Consider the following 19,458-nt stretch of genomic DNA (forward strand, 5'->3'; position numbering starts at 1 on the left):
ACGTTGAAGAAGGTATCCTAAGGTCCGATTACAGGTTTAGGAATCGTTCACGATTGTACGGTTATCACTCACTCACAAACTTTGCATTATTGAATCGGAACCTCCGGGGCTCCGATTCATAATCCGTGAAGTCTCATACGGTCCTAGGGATATCTAGAACAACATATTTTAATTCGGAAAAGATCTAACGCACAATATGCGAAAATCCGTTCGATAGTTAAACGACGTCCGAATTGAGATCCGCGAATTCCTATGCGCTCGTGACAACCTAAGGATCTCATCGGATTAAATTGCAGCTTCACCAGCCTCGCCCATGCGCCGGCAGCGCGTGGGTGTGTAGAGTAATTCCGGAGACGGAAAAATTCCACATTCGAGCTCACCCTTCCTATCCTAGCTTCTACTCAAGGTCAGGATCACTTCATTCAACTACGGGAAGGTCTAATTAGGGCGGCAACTGGCCGAAATTTCACTTTGAAATTCGACCAAAACCTAGGTTTTCTAATCGATTTTCTAGACAACAAATCGGTCCAAACCTATGCAACAGTCAGCTAGAACTCGAAAAATGGATGAGAAACCATACCTCACTCAACGGGTTTGGGCTGCGGAGGCGGCGGCGTGGCGACGGGAAAGCTCCGATTCGAACCAGTCGAGCTCGTGGCCGGAGTTCATGGTTTTCAACGGGAAAAACTGGTAGGTCTTGACCGGGACGTCGAGGCAAAGCTAATGGGATCGGTCTCGTGTCGTGCCGTAGCAGGAGCTGAGAGAGCCGAAGAGAGAGAGAGAGAGAGAGAGTCAGTGTCGGGGAGAGAGAGAGACTGAGGAGAGAGATAGCTGAGCGCGCGCGAGGAGAGAGTGAGATGAGGTGAAAAAATCTTATTTTTACCAAACTTTTTGAAATATTTACAAGTTTGCCATTGATAATGTTTTGCTCGTAACTTTTTCGTTACAACTCCCTTTCAAGCCTACCGCGTGTCTACGAATTCGTCTCAGTACCACCTACCCAAAAATACCATTCATGGTCCCAAAGTCCTTCCGGATAATAAAATGATCAATTTACCCCTACCCCAAGCGTAAATTCGTAATTCATTTTAAATCAATTAAAATAGACATTTAATTTGGAGTCGGGGCGTTACATCAGACTAGAGAGTTAGTTGATCATTGAGGGGAATGGGAGTATAAGCCTAAATATTTAAAGTCTCCATAGTGGATACCCAACCTAGCTGACTGGAGATCCCAAGATCTAGGTTCAAAAGGGACAACCAAATTATGGATGACTAAGTAGTAGCACTGCCGAGATTACATCTCCTACCCATGTCCTACGATGAAACAGTGCTGCCTGTAGCGTGTTTTAGGGTAATCTTTGATTTTAATGATTCCTATAGCTTGGAAATCCGAGTGGGGTAGTGCAGGATACTCTTAATAGGAAGTCACCTATGTGAGTGTGAAATGAGGCTGTTTCTATGAGAATTTTTTAAGGCTTGAATTCTCTAAAGCTCTCACGAATTCCAGGGATCACTCAGGGCCAAAACGAGCACAACCGATCGAACCAAATATGTTTAGAAGGGTAATGTGTGAGTTGACTGGGTTTACACAAACGGCTGAACAGTTCAAGACATCACGTTCACTGATTAGCCAAGTAAATCCGATAGTATTCCACTATGGAAGGTTCAAGGCCAAAAGCTACATATCCAGATGCAATATTCCTCTACAAAAACAAATTAGGATTTGTTGATGGCACCATCAAATCTCTCTTTGATAAAGATCCTAAATACTCATTATGGCACCGCTACAACGATATGGTGATGGCTTGGTTGTTGAATGCTCTCACACTAGCCCTTGCTAACAGTGTCATCTATGATGACACCCCTGCTGAAGCTGCAGGATCAATTCTCTCTTGGTAACCTCACCTGTATTTTTCAGATTCGGAGGACCATCGCGGAACACAAACAAGAACAGTAGACCATCTGTCAAAAATACTCAAATTTGAAATCCTTTTGAGATGAATTGGGTTCTTATCCATCCGTATCGCATTGCACCTATGGAGCCTTGAAGATGTTGCGACTTGGGCTCTAGCTGAAGCAGTTGAAAGGGCAAAGATTAAAAATTCTACAAGATCCTCCCAACATGGAGTTATGCTTCTCAGAGAAATATTGCAAAAGAGATCTAAGAGCATTTCCACCAGTTGCCCCTTGCCATGGCAAGGGGAGCCCTAGGGCAGCTACTATTCACGTGAATAGTGGCTGCCCTAGCCCCCTCCAGCAAAATGTGTTTCCAGCAGTTTAGGCTTGCCATGGCAAATACTATTCATTTTTTTGTTTTTTTCACAACTTTGTTTACTTAAACAATTAATTTGGATAATATTTTCGAATAAGATTTTTGGGTTCCTACGTGTCAATACTATTTATATCGGATAAGATTTTCGGTTTCAAATTTCAGATAAATTTCAAATTTCAGATACATTTCAAAATTCAAATTTCAGATAAATTCAAAATGTCAAATTTCAGATACATTTCAAAATTCAAATTTCAGATAAATTTGAAATTTGAAATTTTATTTGAATTCCAAATTTCAGATAAGATTTTCACCCTCTAAGATTGCGCCGCGTGTCATATCTATCTGTGTACATTTTTCTATAAAACCAGAGGTTTAGCTCATACCTCCCACACCAGTTCTTCTCTACATTTCCATTTCTCAAATTTTAGATTTCATTCTTCATTCTCAATGGCAGACATGGAAGAGGTTTTGGAGAGGCAAGAGCGAGAAACTAGAGAAAGAATGCGTAGACGAGCTGCAAGCAAAAGGGCGCAGAGAGAACTAGATGAGCAACTTGGCATAGCAGTTGCTTTGCTGGAGGAAGAAAACCAAGGTCGCCGTGGTTCACGAGAAGGTCGTCGCCCAAATGTGGACAGACATAAACATTCCCAGGGTAAGAATCTTATGGAAGATTATTTTATCCCACAATCTCTGTACTCTGATGTTCATTCTCGATGGAGATATAGAATGCAACCCCATTTGTTCAATAAAATCATGCATGATATTTGCAATTATGATGAATATTTTGTTCAAAAGAGAAATTGTGCTGGAAATTTGGGACTTCTTCCAGAGCAGAAGTTCACAGCTGTGATACGAATGTTGGCGTATGGGTCATCTACTAATCAGGTGGATGAGATTGCTCGGATGGGGAAGTCCACTGTTTTGGAGAGCTTGGTGCGATTTTGTGATGCAGTGGAAACTCTGTACACCAGAGACTACCTCCGCAGACCTACGCCCAGGGACCTGCAAAGGCTTCTCCAAAAAGCTGAGTCTCGAGGATTTCCTGGCATGATTGGTAGCATTGACTGCATGCACTGGCAGTGGAAAAATTGTCCAACTGCTTGGCAAGGGGACTACGGAAATAGAAAAGGGCAGCAAAGTATCATCCTGGAAGCAGTTGCTGATTTTAATACATGGGTTTGGCACGCCTTCTTCGGAGTTGCCGGATCTCAAAACGATTTGAATGTCCTAGGTCAATCCCCGATGTTCAATGATGTTTTGAGAGGTGAAGCCTCAAATATCACATATGAAATTAACAATACCATCTACCAGAACGGGTATTATCTAGCTGATGGCATCTACCCGAGGTGGACAACATTTGTGAAAACAATTCCACATCCCCGATCCCATAAGCAAAAATTTTTTGCTCGCTATCAAGAGGGGTACAGAAAAGATATCGAGGTGGGCTATTATCAGGGGCGTGGCACGTCTATTTGACGAGGAGGTGCTTAGGAGTATAATGATGACTTGTATCATCCTCCATAACATGATTGTGGAAGATGAATATGATTACGATGCTGATGACGTGTATGAACCAAATCCCATGGACACGGCCCTAACACGAATTTATGAAAAACCAGTGGGGCCAAATGGAGAACCAGTGCAGCATGAACCGTTGGTTAGAGACGGTAGTTTCATGCCCCGTATGATTGATCGCTACACGGAGATGCAATCGTCGTATATTCATGAACACCGTCAAGTTGACTTGATGGAGCATTTATGGGCGGTGAAAGGCAATGAAGGAAATGAAGGTGAATGAAGTGAAGTGAAGAAGTTGTTTTTAATTTATTATGTTTATGTTGTATGTTGTTTATTTTTTATTGTGGGTGGGTTGTTTATGTTTTATGCTTTGGTTGTAGGTTGTTTATTTTTTATGCTTTGGTTGTGGGTTGTTTATTTTTTATGCTTTGGTTGTGGTTTGTTTTTTATGTATGGAATGTTTTGAATAAAAAGGATTTTTGTTGAATATTTTCTTTATTGACTAAAAGAAAAGCAATACAACTAATAAAATAAAATACATGAATTGAACAAAACAAAAAATACAATGAAATCAAAGGCAAGTAAACTAAGACATGAAAGGCAAACAAACTATTTTAATGGTTTCCATCATTTAACCAATCCGTGTTGCTAGGTCCATCATCACGAAAAAGTCTTCGTCTCATAACATCCCTTCGTTCTAGCTTCCAAAATTGTTTTGTTTCAGGGGACATATGGCTTGTATCCATGGCCATGGTTTCCCAATCTTTTTTTTCAATGTTTTGTTCGCGTACATACTCCCTTTCTTTGCGTACATACTCCCTTTCTTTTGCATATTCGACTTGAATAGCCATATCGTGCTCTTGTTGTTTCAAGTCCATTTCAATTCTCATGGCTTGGTGCTTTGAAAGTTCCTCCAAAAATTTAGATGCATTCTTGCTAGAATTACTCCCTCTATTCGCCTTTTCCGCCTTTCTCCCAATAGGCCTTGGCTCCTTTTTAATGGGTGAGTCTTGACTCATTGGGGAATTCATAGGTGAATCCGATGCCGGCGTCTCATGAAGTGGAGTCTCGTTCAAGACTACCGTCGGACCGGTTGGAATAATTTGGAATCTCTTACAAGTCTTCACCACCTCCCAACAATGGGTATGGTTGAAACTTTTTTTCCCTTGCCCCGTAGCACCAAACCACATTTGAGCTTGCATAATCTATAAAAAAAAATTAAATGGAAATGCAAGAAACTTTAAAAAAATATTGGCAATGCAACATGTAAAAAAAACTAATGCAAATTCAATAAATTTAAAAAAAATGCAACATGTATAAAAAAAACAAAAAAAAACTAGAGACATATTAACAAAATATATAAATTGCAAGAAACATTTAAATAAAAATTAATATGACATAGAAATTAATAGAAGGAAAATGACAAATAATTTACCTCACTGCTAAGGTTTTCTCCGCTTCGATGGTTGTCCATCGCTTTTGCTAAGGCATTTCTCCATTTCGCCAACTCTTTATTAAGAACTTTCCACCTACTGCATAATGTCATTTCTGTACGTGTAGAACCAATTGCCCTTTCACAAAATGCTTGATGAATTTTTTTCCACATATGAGAAAATTTAATCGCATTGCCCGTTACGGGACAATGACTAACTTGGACCCAAGCCTCACACAAGCTAACATCTTCCATCATGCTCCATGCCCCTCCATTTTCATTAGAAGAACCCATAATATGATAGACAAAAATACAACTTCAAAGTGAAAAAATATTGAATACAAAGTGAATAAATTTTGAGGAGAAAGTGAACAATAGTAGAAGGAGAAGAAAATATAAGAGGATTTGGTGTTAAAAGTGAAGAGTATTGGTTGGTATTTATACACAAAAAATTCAGTAATTTTTGTGTATTTTTTTAAAAAAAATTTAATTTTTTTCAATTTTTTATTGCAGAAAAATTGGCTGCCGTTGGATTGAAGAAAAAAATCAAATCGGAGAGACTAGAGGCTGCCACGTGTAAAGTAGCCGTTGGCGGCTACTGTAGCGGTCCGTTTGAAATTTTTTTTTAACATTGGCGCTTGCATTGCACGCGCCAACGGTAAAAAAAATTTGAAATGCGGGAGGGCTGACGCCACCCGGGGTTCACCAATGTTTTTTTCCCCCTGGGCCCCAAGCTGGGCCCAATTTCCCCTTGGGCCCTCCTATGTTTGGTGGCCCCCCCCCTTCCCCGGGGTGGTTCCCAATTCCGGACCCCCTGTTTTTTTCCCAACCCCCCCCCCCCCCCCCCCCCCAGCCCGAGTCCAAGCCAACTGCTGGACTTGCTTTAAGGGTTTAAGTGGTGAAATTCAATTCTTAAATGGGAAGCTAATTTCAGGTGCATTATTTTGGGATGGTAAATGTGATAGGAAAAGAGGAGAGAAGGATTAAAATTTGGCCTAGCAGAGAAAGAACCACAAAAGAGTTGCACATTCTTAACGACAGAAGAAATTTACTTTCTACCTATGATCCGAAAAGAATCGTGTGGCCCCGAGATCAAAAGCAATCATGAAAAGTTCCAAAAGGCGATTGAGTAATGAAATAAAATTGAGAATTGGTGCTCCTGTGAAATTGGGATTCAAGGAACTCGTAGGTGTGCACCATGATCTTCAAACCAACAAAACTTATGTCACTGGCTTTTGTATGTATAGACGTGTTCAAAGCCGTAATCGAAGCCTTGCCGTATAAAGTGCATTACGAGTTTATTCCATTTGAGGATGCCAATGGAAATATAGCTGGGACTTATAACGAACTTGTTTACCAAGTCCATCCGCAGTTGTCGGAGATACGACAAACACATGGAACAGATCTTTATATGTTGATTTTACTGTACCATTCACTGACTTAGGCATGGGAACTTTGGTGCCGAAAGAACAGGAAACAATGTGGATCTTCTTGAAACCTCTTTCAGCAGATTTGTGGATAACAAATGCTGGTTTCTTTATTCTGACGGGTTTTGTTGTGTGGTTAATTGAGAAGCCAGTTAACCAAGAATTCCAAGGCTCACCATCGCAACAAATTGGAACAATATTTTGGTTCTCCTTGTCAACCCTTGTGTTTGCTCATAGTAAGCACTTGATCTCATTGCTTAGAATGATGCATGTTTTTCCTACCAAGTCAATTCTCAACTAAATATTTTGTGTTGCAAGGGAGAAGTTGTTGAACAACTCGGCAAAGTTTGTAGTGATCATATGGGTGTGTGTAGTGCTTATATTGAATTCCAGTTACACTGCCACTTTAACTTCAATGATGACAGTAAAACAGATACAGTTGAACTCAAAACTGGACTATGTAGGTTACCAAATTGGTACATTCTCCAAATTAGGACGGACAGACTTCGATTTTAAGGGACTCGAGCAATTTAACCAGTCAGAAGAAGCATATATTGATGCTTTGTCCAGAGGAAATAAGCCTGGTGGTGCTTCTGTGATCATCGACGAGACGAGATTCCTTACATCAAGATCTTCCTAGCAAAGTATTCCTCAAGTACTCCATGATTAATACCAAGTCTACCACCAATGGTTTTGGCTTTGTGAGTAACCTCAGTATCATAAAATAAAATAAAAGTCCTGTTTTTAAGTCCTGTTTTTAAGTAGAACATCGAAGGCACGAAGAAAGTATACTACGTTTATAATTTAGCTGATTAATTTTTCGTTCATTTTTTGAATTCAGGTTTTCCCTAGAGGTTCCAAGTTGGCACAAGACATGTCAAGGCAAATTGAAATTCTCAGAGAAGAAGGAAAGCTTTTAGAGATGGAAGATGCGTGGTTCCATAGTAAATCAAATCTTCTGTTCGACGACAAAACGAGTGATCCAAGTGCTCTGAACTTCCACGATTTTCGTGGTTTATTCCTTGTAAGTGGGGTTTCTTCAGCTTTTGCTCCTCTTATTCACAGTTTTCTTACTGAAAGAGAAATATTGGCACGTCGTGAAGAAGAAATATTGGCAGCACGTAAGAAAGGTCCTCTCCAAAAAGGTATTCGATGAGAATGAAGAAACTACAGTACAAGATGCAAGCTAATAACTAGATTAATTATGTGTGGTTAATTAGCAGAAACTTTGGTTTTTTTTTTTTTTTTTAAATAATTCTGAAGGTTGTGTTTATATAAACTGAGTTGCTTCAAGCAATATATCTTTGCTTGTACAGTTAAGTACATATGTATATATATATATATATATATATATATATATATATTAGATGATTGATGTAATATAAGAATCAGTTCTAATGAGGAATTTATTACTTTATGCGAGAAAGTGTTTCTTTGCTAGTGTTTGGTATCTTATTTAAGTAGGGAACTCAAAAACTTTAATTATGTTTGAGTTTAGGTTTTCAAAACTAGGTCTACCAAACCGGTTTTTAAAATTTTTAACTTAAATTCTTTTTTTGAATTTAAAAAGTTGAATTCAAATCTAATACCAAAAGTCCCGTGTTGTAGTGTAATTCACCATATGAATTTTACTTCATCAAGGCCTTTTTTTTCTTGGAACCTAATGTGTTCCACATGGACCAAAAAGTAGGGCACAAAGTGTGACCCACCCGATTCAATAAATTATAAAAGAATGAGCGAAATTATAAGTAGGGACATAAGTCTTATCAAAGATAATTTTTAAAGCTAAACTAAATGATGATAACAGGAATTTAGCTTAACTTCGCATATCTAACTTTTTAATCCACTAGTGTAGTAGTTTGGAGTATTTACTCTTTTAGGGAAGGTTTTGGATTCGAGTTCTAGCATCCGTGTGTGTATGTGTGTGAGTTTAATATGCTATCGCTCATTTCAATAAGAAAAGTCCTAAAATAAATAAATAAATAATAAATAATAAATAAAAAAACCTTTTAATCCATACAATAGTACATATAAACATGAATATACGTACCATGCATTTTAAGATTGTGACTTCAAATTCCACAATGCTAAGTGGTTTTTATATAATCTCACAATTTTCTGTCACAATAATTCATGCCAAATACCACTTATGCTTATGTGCCTAATGCTTTAACTGATTTGTAAACTGGAGGTTGTAATTTAGATGTTTATACTCGTCTAATCTTAATGATCCAGTGGAGATTGTTTTATTTTAAACTTAAAAGAAAAATTAGATTTTACTCTGAAAATATCCAAAATATTTACTAGACTTCAATCTAGTATAATTCAAAAAATAAGGTGAAAGAATGTGGGGTTATTTTCTAATTATTTGAAACGTTATGTCGTTATTTAAAATTATATAGCAAATATGGGGTTCAAATGTAATTTTCAAAACTTGATTTTTGCACTCGTAGCCTCTGCTTCTCGAGGTTTTCCCAATTTAAAATAAACGGCAGCAACAACTCAAAAAACCAGAGGTCCAGATCCAGAAGGAAGAAGAAGAACAAAGAAGAAAGAAATTGCGAAAGAATAACGGTCCAGCCTCTTCTTCTCCACTGAAAGTTCTGCATCTGCTCCACCCACCAGGTTTTGTTCTTGATTAAATCTGAACTGAAGTTAACTTCTTGTTGCTCCTTCACTTACTTTCTAGATGTATTAGTTCGACTTCATTCATTATAACCAAATCCAAATCCTGTCCAGAGTTTATGGATTAATAATAATTTCCTTTATCAAAATGATGAGTAGTGTGGGGATGTGGGCAATAGTTCTAGTGCGAATGAGAAGATGATAGATGAACAATCAAATTTTCTATTTAATTGCGGTATGCTTGCCGACTCGTTTTGGAGATTTCCGTATCCAGATGGGATATTTTTCGAAAATGATTTATTATAGTTTGCATTTTACTCAAGAAAGTGCTTCTTTTGATAGGTTAGTATGGCATCCCTAAGAAATCTGAAAATCAAGACTGGTACTTGCAAACGCATTGTTAAGGAGCTTCATTCTTATGAGAAGGAGGTTGAGAGAGAAGCTGCAAAAACAGCAGACATGAAGGAGAAAGGAGCTGACCCTTATGACCTGAAGCAACAGGTATGGTCCAGACATGCATCACAGACCAGATTGCATTATCAAGTTGTCATTGTTTTTAAATTTATATACTAATGCAATTGTTCTTCTTATGAAACGACTGTAGTTTCAGACGTTTGATTAGTTGAAAACAAGAAATTATTTCAGTTATTAGCTCAGTTAAGATTTGTAGAATTTGGGAATTGTATGGTTTTGTGGAATTTGTCATATTTTCTGTTCGTGACATGTGAGTCGCATCTGTTCTTTGCAATTTATGTTATTTAGGTGTATTTCATTTCCTGCAGTGGGAATCTGTTATTGCACTTAGTGAAGCTTACTGCTTTCTTAAGATTTCTCAAATTAGGTTCACTTTTTTCCTTTTAAATAATTTCTGCAGAAATTCTACTTTTCTGCTTATCATTCTGTTGTTATTGGAACCTCATAATGTTTAGAAAGGGGTAAGATATACTTTAACCCCATGAACAAATGTGGAAAGCTTCCACCGCAATATTAGAAAAATAAGTCCCACATTTGTTCTTAATTTTTCACTAATAGCTATTCTATCAGTATATTTACCATTAGTGAAGTTTTATGGCCAAGTTCCTATCAGCAGATGACTTATTTGAAATTTTTAATCGATCATTTTGCCCTCTGACTCAATCTTTGAAACATTGGTGAGGTGATTAATAGATGTGCAAATGTGCAGATGTGCAATGTGCAGTGTGCGTGTACAAATAAATATGCAGATTCGTTTGTTTACTTCCATGTGTTAGAAATCATGGTAATTTAACGGTTTTATCACAGAAGAATAAAGGTTTGGAATGCATAGAAGCCCGCAATATACACTAAGTATAGATACGGTTACCAAATATCATGTTGAGCACTGTGACTCGTGCAAAGTTAAACTGCATAAAGTAGTTTACTAGTTGTTCTTTATCTTTTTGAAGATTCATTAGTTGTTCCAAAAATTAGCCTATTAGATCACATAATGTTTGAACTAATGGTCATCGACTCAATCCTGCCCTTGATTGCTTGGAGAATCTCTGCTGTTAACTTTGTTGTCAAAAGGTTTAATGGAAAGCTATCTATCCATTCCAAATTAAATTCATGTGTTCTTTGTTTTCCTTACAGGAAAATGTGCTGGCTGAATCAAGGATGATGCTTCCCGATTGTCAGAAGCGCTTGGAGGCCTCACTAGCTGACCTTAAAGGAATTTTGGTATGTATAAGTCTTCATTATCTTTACTCTGGATATCAACTCCTTTGGCCCCAATTTGTTAAGCATGATCTTTATTTTCAGGCTGAATTAGAAGAAGAGTTGAACCAGAAGGAAGGCCCCGAAATTGAAGAAGCTCGAACCATTATTGGAGAAGTTGATAAGTTATTTCAGACAACAGAAGCCTAGTGCTGTAGCCTTTGTAACATTTACTAACAGCAGGTGGTTTTCAATCCCCATTTGCTTTTTATCGTGTTTCAAACGATGGGCATGTGGTGTTGTTGCCTTGACATTGTTTTCCAAGGAGCCTTATTCTGTTGCCTGTATTGCTACTTTTTTCAGTATATAAATTGAAATTGCGTGGTGGTTCTCTTTCAGTTTCCATTGACAATCTTTAACTTCAGTTTGAACTCAATGTTGAATGAAAAAAATGAAAAGAATTATTAGAGCCCGTTCAGTAACGTTTTCAAGGCCCGTTTTCATTTTCTACCAAAAACGCATTCGGTACGTCGTTTTCATTTTCACTAGAATTCATTTTCTGAAAAAAAAAAAAAAATTGAAAACACCAAATTATTGTTTTCATTTTCTATCGGTGTATTGGTTGATTGCCTTTTTTTGGGGTTGGTTTGATTTTTCTTTTTTCTTTTTCATTTGTCATTTGTTTTTTCAATTTTTTTTTTTTTCATTGCACTTCATTATTTTATTTTGTTACACGAGTGTATACTAATTTTATGATAAAACCATCATATATTATTCAATTTCATATTTATTTTAAACTAAAGATTAGAATTTTATTATCTAGGTTTTTCTAACATTAGAATTTTTATTTATTTTAATTATACATCATTATTCTCAAATTATACATTTTTTGTTGTATATAATAATTTTAGCCTTTAAAAAATCAGAATTTAGCAAAAAATATACTTGAAAAATAACTCATATATTATTATTCTCAAATTGTCCTACTAGACAAGTTTTCATTGTTTCTATTTTCTGAATCTGTTTCCAATTAATCTACCAGACTCATTCTCGAATCATAAAAATGTAAATTCGTTTTCTCATTTTCATTCCTAGAAAATATTCTCAAATAACATTCTCCGAAAATGTTACTGAACGGCCCTTTGTATTTGGTCTATTCTCTCCTTTTCATTTCCTGTTGGATCCATCTGTTATCAATTAAGTCCTTGTGTCACACTTGAAAACGACGTAGCATCAAAAGAAACCTACACAAATTTTTCTTCTTCCCCACCCCCTTTTTTTTGGGTTAAATTATTCTCTACATTCCTGTGTTATAATCATCTTATTATTTCAAATCCGCACCCCTTAAAAATAATTTCGGAATCCATCACTTTCCATTACCTTGCATGATTGAAAGCAATTTATTGTCGCTGTCATCAAGCTTCAAATTCCCTGTATTTCTGAGAGAATTTTTTTTTTTTTCCTTTTTTTCTTATTTGCTTATTCAAAACTGTCACAATATAGGACATGGTTCAGCAATAATACTTGCAAACATATGAGTTTTTCAAATCCTCCACAAACCAAAAGCCACCATGAGGTGGCAAGTGCTATAGCCCCAATTTGTAGTGGCATGTGACAGCAACTCCAGAATTGCCTTGCCTTCATCTGGTTTTCAGCTTCAAAATATTGCTGCACATCCAACTACAATGTCATGGGCCAATTTAGATTCCGAGGCCTTTTTTTCTTTTCATATGTTTAGTTTTGTTTGTTGGCTTGGTCATAAAAACCATAATTTTGAGGTTTGGGAATATCTTTTCAGTGTTTCAAGAACTAAAAGGCAGACAAGTTCACGTCATTAGCCAGATTAGATAGAGCATATGTGCTTCCCATTCTGTATCCGAGTTTGAATCCCCATCCGCATAGTTTAAATAATATTATAGAGTTTCGTTTGTATAAAAAATAAAAAATAAAAATAATATTATAGAGTTTCGTTTGTATAAAAAATAAAAAATAAAAAGGCAGTCAAGTTCTAATCAACTTGCTAGTATTTATCAAATTAGAAAGTTTCTGACACCATGAGAAACTACTGTCTAAACGATGTATAATGACGTCACTTTGGCTTAATGCTATCATTAGAAAGTTTTGAGAGAGTTGTAAACAACATACACATCTTAAAACCATCTGCATATGCTTTAGTCAAGAAAAACATAGCTGTTTTGGGTGCAGGGATGCTAATCACCTCCATTCTTTTTAACTCGAATTTTCTTAATTTTCATAAAGAATGGAAGGATGGTTTCCTGAACTTCCGGCGGAAGGGCCTACATGCCTCAATGCTGAGATCAACAGCAGCTGCAAGAGCCATGAAGATGGCGGCGTCCTCCACGCACGTAACATGCCTCATGGCTAGTTGTACCAATGGCTTGCTGCTCTTTCCCTCCCCTTGCACTCTACAGCTCATGACAAAACCACCTACTACTGGACCTAAACCTGCAAAGTCTCCACTGCTTTGTGGGCTTGGTATTGGACTGGCCGCCGCCGCCTCTGCTGCTGCTCGCATCTGTTTGTCTGTGTCTATGAAAAACTCCCCACCCTTTTCAGCATTGATGCGGATTTCAGACTGGAGGAGCTCCACTGCCTCCTGGCATTCAGAAAGAAGGCGAAATCGGCAGCAAACGGAGTCTCTAATGCCACGCTCACGCCATGCCTCAAGCTTTCCCCATGGCTGCCAACTGTCAGGCCTGCAAGGATCAGGACTAACAATCATCCAAGCTCCTGGGTTGGACTTTGCAACCCAATCACAACCTGTTGATGGAACAAATGGAGTTGTTATAAAGGCTGCTGCAACAGCCGAGCCAGAGAGATCATGTATGGTCACCTTCCATCCCTTTCTCTCTCTTCTCTCTGATTCGAGATCAGTATTGTTAGCAGAACCTGACCAGTAAGTGCTTAGTGGATCCGCATGGGGAACCCTGTCAATTCATTAAACTATCAAAATCTTCATCAACACAAGGTGAAATGTAAAAGAGAAAACAAACTTGTCCATAGCAGGAGAGAATGAATACACGGTTTTTGCATAATACTAGAAAACCGCGTCCAAAGTTCAGTGATAAAATTACGTACGCTATATACTGTATCCAACATATCTTGAATATTCGTTGATAAATTGAAATGTTTTGATTATTACTAAATTTATTATGTAGTTACATATACGCCTGTTTGATTCCTGACAAGGCAAATGTTAAAATTCAAATAGAAAAGAATATGGCTATTAAACATCTAACAGGGAAACAAGACCAACAGGGGACACGGAAAATGACTTTAGGCCAAGCACAGTGAATGTTCAAAAAAGAAAACAACCATGACAATAATGTGACAATCTAATCAACCAAATGCTGATTCGCACCCGAAGTTGTTGTACCTAACAATGGAAATTTAAAATGATGATTGCCTCTTGAAACTAATCCAGTCAAAACTATACAACTTGGGAAGCCTTATTCATCCAACAAGAATCTAGAACAAGCATAAATGTTTGACGAAAAATAAATTGTTCTTTGCAATCATTGTTATACTTGTCCTTTTGCTTTGCTTCTTTTAATATTCTTTTTTTTTTTTCTCTCTTCTCAGGGATGCAATCCATACATAGTTTTCATGCACCAATTTGAATGTCCAAAAGAAGATGAGACTAGACAGCAGCCTTTTCAAAAGCTTTAAACATTTAATGTAAGAGAGATAACATAAATCACATCACCTGTCTCGGATGAACTTGCAACTGAAAATAGGCTGCTTAATGGAGCCTTGAAGCTGCACAACCTGAGGACTCAGTTTTGTGACATCGTCAAACTGGAATACATATCTTGGATCAGGATCTAATCTTACTCTCAAATGAAGCTCGGCACTCAATTTTCCACCCTCCTGCTTGTTTTTTCCGATACCTATCCACCCACTAAAGAGAACCACTGGCTTTCCTTCCCCCCATTCAGGACCAACCTCCAGCTTATATGTCCCAATTTGCTGCCTTTTGACCCCTACACCACAGTGGGAGCCCTTCTTCCCTGTGAAAATAGCAATCTCCAGAAAGGCATGAGGACTGTAGAAACACCCAGGTTCCAGCAACGCTTTAATATCTGATTCTTCAAGGTAAAAACTTGAGGCAATGGTATGAGAATCAAGTGTAGCTTCAGAAGAGGATACTAAGGGGACTGACGCTGTCTGCATAGGGAATCCTCGAAGGCGAATTTCACACGAATATGGAGAAGAGAATGCATGAATCCCAGATTTTTCAGACTTCAGCGCTGTTCCAGGAATCCTCAATCCCAGTGAGCTTATTGACAGCCTAATAAAAGCCTGAGGATCCATTCTGGTCACAAAAATTTCCCCATTATATCCAAAGTCATATTCTTGGACGGCCTGTGGCACCAGCAGAATAGTGACAATTTTTAGATCACAAAATATTAAGTGATGAAATCTGATGGCATCATGTAACTAAAACTGAAAGGAAAGTAGAAAAAATCTTAACATCATGTAGTAAGTTAAAACGCATACAAAAACCAATTTAGAAAAACCAATTTAAAATCAGACAAGTATATAATGAAAATTCAGTTAACTGCGGGGAAGGAATATGAAAGTTGTTATAGTGTTCGGTGTTAGAAAATGCCAAAATGGTAAACATTAAAAGAAAGACAGGTTTTTGGCCAGACGAGAAACAGGTTACACCATTAGTCTATTTAAATATACTCACATAGACAGTTCCTTGTGGACTCAGAGGCCGTTGCAATACACGATTTTTGCTGAAACTTTGAATTCCTTGATGATTTGTGTCCGAGCAGCAGCCTGTCAATCCACATGCCAATAACTATTTTAATATTTGAAGAACAAACAAGTGAAAAGAAGTGCCATTATGAATATAACAAAAAATATCATATAATAGACGCATAGGCCTGTGACTTTTACCCTTTCTAACCAATTTCTCCACCGTAATAAACTGAGAACCGATATGGAGAGAACCAGAGGCAGATATGAAAATTCAGTGGAGAACCACAAGTGTTTAGACAAAAACATTGAAAGTGAACCAAGAGGACAATAAACAACACTTTAAGAACAGGAAAGGAAGATCCAAAACCACTGCCATAGTTCTAATCCTAACAAAAGTGAATAAGCCTGCCTATTAAGGGAGCTACAGTGAGAAATACATCAAAGTTTCATACTGAGCAGAGATGCGGTCAACATTTCAATACAAGCTCTAGAAGCAGATGAAAAAGAAATGAGTTGAATTAATAAAAGGATTAAAAGAGGTTAAGAATGATGGTAGTTCATTCCAAAGATTTCAAACATTTTCTTCAATTTGCAAAAGTAACTACCACACTAGTACCTGGTGTTAAATCTATGTGAGACTTTCAACCATTTCCCCCACTACCTTAAAAATGAGTTATCATCCTTTCATCCTAAAACGAAGGGACAGTTGGATCATAAAGGAGTTGGAGCAGAAAGATGAGGGAAGCACAAAGGAATTATGTCTAATTTCTGACATCAATTCATTGATTGAGACCACCTTAGCGTACTACAACAACACATATCATCAGCACTGTTAGCATCTCAGTATATTTCGTAGGTATAGGTCAACCTCTGAATTCATCTGATTTTTGCATTCTGAAATATTAAAGCAAACCCCAACAATGCCCATTTTATCAAATGACTGTTTCGTACTTGTCTCAAATCATATGATCCAACCTTAGAGGAATAAAATGGAAATAAGAGAGCTAGCAAAATTGTCTCTCTTTTATTCTTAGATCAACTACTGACTAAGAATCCATAGTAATTTCCAGCAAGAATAAGCTTTGATTCCATGCAAGGAAGAACCCAACTTAAAAGATATACAAACCCTTTAGCTTACACACCTGCAGAGCTCTATTTGCATCAGGTTAATATCAGTACTAAGGCCAAATCAAATTCCTGGATTTTTCCAGTAGCAATAGTGTTAGATTACCAGCTTCAAGCCAAAGCTGTCCCATCATAATCACAAGCTGATAGTCATCTGACAAATCACACAATATACCTTATCACTGTAATCATCAAACAGCGCAGCCAAAAATCAACTAACTTGATTTAGCTGTCTATTACTCTCATTCATGTTCCTTAATCAAGTGAACAACTTTCTAATCAATTATTCCATGGTTCCATACAGAAGGAAAAAAACACACAAGTGCCTTACGGGAATTCCCTATCTTTCATTTGAATTTATTTTCCATGGAAAATAGAAGTATTTTACTTCACACCCAAACAATCCGAGAAATTCGCTCAAAATAGTTGTTATACACATGAGTAGTTTTCTGCTATAATTCCCATATGAAATAAGGAAGACACTAATAGAAGGTAGGATCGTACTTTCTTTTGTCTTCCTGCTTTCTTTTTTGGAATAAGCAGATTGAAGAAAATAATACACCTAAACTGCTAAAAGAAACTCGACCAAAACAAAAACTGCTAAAAGAAAGAAATCCAAGTGTAGGGCACTTTCACTGCTTCACTTCATTTACACAATAAATTATTGTGTGCATCTTATGCACCACGTAGCATGCCGACCAATGTATAAATCCACCCATATTATAATGAGTGTACAATCATTAATGTCTATGCCCAAAATGTTGAACCGAAACCATTATACTGTGTTAATGATTGTACACTGTTAGAATATGGGTGGATTCGATACACCAAGCAGGCATGCCATGTTGTGTATCCGATACACACAATAAGTTTTTCATTTATACAAAGATCCATGTGATCTGAGAAAATTAATGAAATATAAGGTCCATTTGGCATTTATCCAACCTCGGCCGATAGGTGAAGCTAGGTTTCCATTTAAATGAATGAATATACGAGCCAAGTTAGCATCAGATAAATATCCATTGAGGGTAAAACATCTCATATCAATTGTTTGTAAGGGTTGTTCTTGGGACGCCATTAATTTGCCCTCTTTATCACCCGTGAGAAGACTTCCACACAATTTCCCACTAATGTAACAGCTCTGAGTCAGATTACATCTTTGTAAAGCCAACTTAGCATTCCTTTACATGTATGTAACTCAACCACACTCCATTATATACTGATTACTGAGAAACAGGAAAAGAACATAGGGTCGTACAAACACTAAGAAAGTAACAAATCCTTTCAGCCAAAAATTGATTTACCTAAGCTGATTGTTTTACTTATGGTCAATTTATGCAAGCTTGTAGTGAGTGTTGCTCTGATAGTTTCCCATAGACCAAAAAAATTTAGGCTTCTAAGGAATCAATTGCACTTGAAATTTACAACTAAACACACCAATAAATTTCAGAACCATCTCAAACCCTCATGTTGTTACCAAAACACTCAACAGCAAAATACATGCACCCAGCAGACCATTGAGCCAAAACAAGACAACCCAGTTCAAATTTCAACAAACTAAGCTCAACCCACAAAAATATTCCAACCAAGCACATAATTCAGCACAATGGAAGCCCCAGAAGATAAGAAACATTCAGATTTTGAAAGAAAAAAACAGAGTCTTTAGAGTCACATAAACAAAGACTGGAAGCATAGCGCAGAAACAAAAGAGAAAAACGGACAAAGAAATAGAGTACCTAACTTGCGGAGCTGAAACAAGAGCAGAAATTCAGCAGCGAAGCATGTGAAGAAAAGAAGTCCCAACAAAAGAACAACAACGACAACAGAGAGAAACACCAAAAACTGGCTTACCCTATACCAGAAATCTCCTGCTCTTCTTTTAGGGAAAAGGAACGAAGCGAATGTGGGTTGCAATAAATATTATGAGTAAATGATTGATGTGAACTGAACAAGAAGAGAGAGAGAAAGAGGAAGAGAGGGCTTCATTAGTTAACAGAAAGAGATGGGAAGTGGGTATTTATTGTTGTTGCTGCTGCTGCTCTTCCTGTTGTTGTTGTTTTGCTGAAGTCTTATTTTAACTGAGTCTTCTGCTGCTTTGGATATCACGTAGACTGTGCACGGATCACGAGGACACACATTACACCACAACACCCTCCTCCCAGAATAACGAAACCAAAAATCTATCGTCATCTCCTTCTCACTCTGCATCACCATAAACAATTTACTTTCATTTTCAGTTTCTTTTGTTTGTTCACATTGAAATAAAATTGCATGTATGGTAATGTTTCGTCATATTTATGTTGTCAAATTGTGTATCTCGATAATAATAACTAATTTAAATTTCTTTTTTAAGGAACCTTAACTTTATTTGAGAAATATTTTTTTTATAAGCTATATTAATTAAAATTAAAAAAAAAAAAAAGGAAATTTAACTACGTTCTTGTCATGGGAGAACTTTATTAATCAATAAGTATAAACGGGAGCTTCTCACGTAAGAATTTTATGTTAAAGATTCTAATATTAGTCATCCATTAAATGTGTTAGTGAGTTGCATATTTTTCGTATATGCGATCCAGTAGTCAACGGCGGCAAAAAAAATCATCATGCAGTTATTCTCTAGAAAAAATACAAAATAATCATCATGGACTATCATCC

The 19,458-nt window shown here is 37.1% G+C and overlaps 2 protein-coding genes and 1 pseudogene across 6 annotated transcripts; 2 read left to right on the forward strand and 1 right to left on the reverse strand.

Annotated features, from left to right (window-relative positions):
• LOC18787420 lies at nucleotides 1,659–7,807 on the forward strand (annotated as a pseudogene).
• LOC18786172 (tubulin-folding cofactor A) lies at nucleotides 9,098–11,346 on the forward strand. Of its 2 annotated transcripts, none has more exons than XM_007218560.2 (4): nucleotides 9,098–9,276; nucleotides 9,619–9,777; nucleotides 10,885–10,971; nucleotides 11,053–11,346. In XM_007218560.2, the coding sequence occupies exons 2-4, from the start codon at nucleotides 9,625–9,627 to the stop codon at nucleotides 11,155–11,157; spliced, it is 345 nt and encodes a 114-aa protein (XP_007218622.1). In that variant the 5' UTR covers nucleotides 9,098–9,276; nucleotides 9,619–9,624; the 3' UTR covers nucleotides 11,158–11,346. The 2 variants fall into 2 exon arrangements, with proteins under 2 accessions (XP_007218622.1, XP_020411887.1); XM_020556298.1 differs by having other exon boundaries at nucleotides 9,135–9,276; nucleotides 9,624–9,777.
• Nucleotides 12,952–19,048, reverse strand: LOC18785195. 4 transcript variants are annotated; one of them, XM_007217966.2, is made up of 5 exons: nucleotides 18,655–19,048; nucleotides 18,540–18,552; nucleotides 15,665–15,756; nucleotides 14,675–15,333; nucleotides 13,127–13,895 (listed from the first exon to the last, which is right to left on the reverse strand). In XM_007217966.2, the coding sequence occupies exons 4-5, from the start codon at nucleotides 15,280–15,282 to the stop codon at nucleotides 13,199–13,201; spliced, it is 1,305 nt and encodes a 434-aa protein (XP_007218028.1). In that variant the 5' UTR covers nucleotides 15,283–15,333; nucleotides 15,665–15,756; nucleotides 18,540–18,552; nucleotides 18,655–19,048; the 3' UTR covers nucleotides 13,127–13,198. The 4 variants fall into 4 exon arrangements, with proteins under 4 accessions (XP_020413278.1, XP_020413277.1, XP_020413279.1 ...); XM_020557689.1 differs by lacking the exon at nucleotides 18,540–18,552 and having other exon boundaries at nucleotides 12,952–13,895; XM_020557688.1 differs by having other exon boundaries at nucleotides 12,952–13,895; nucleotides 18,540–19,048.

This window comes from Prunus persica, chromosome G2 (genome assembly GCF_000346465.2).
Source record: "Prunus persica cultivar Lovell chromosome G2, Prunus_persica_NCBIv2, whole genome shotgun sequence".
In the NCBI taxonomy this organism is placed as follows: Eukaryota; Viridiplantae; Streptophyta; class Magnoliopsida; order Rosales; family Rosaceae; genus Prunus; species Prunus persica.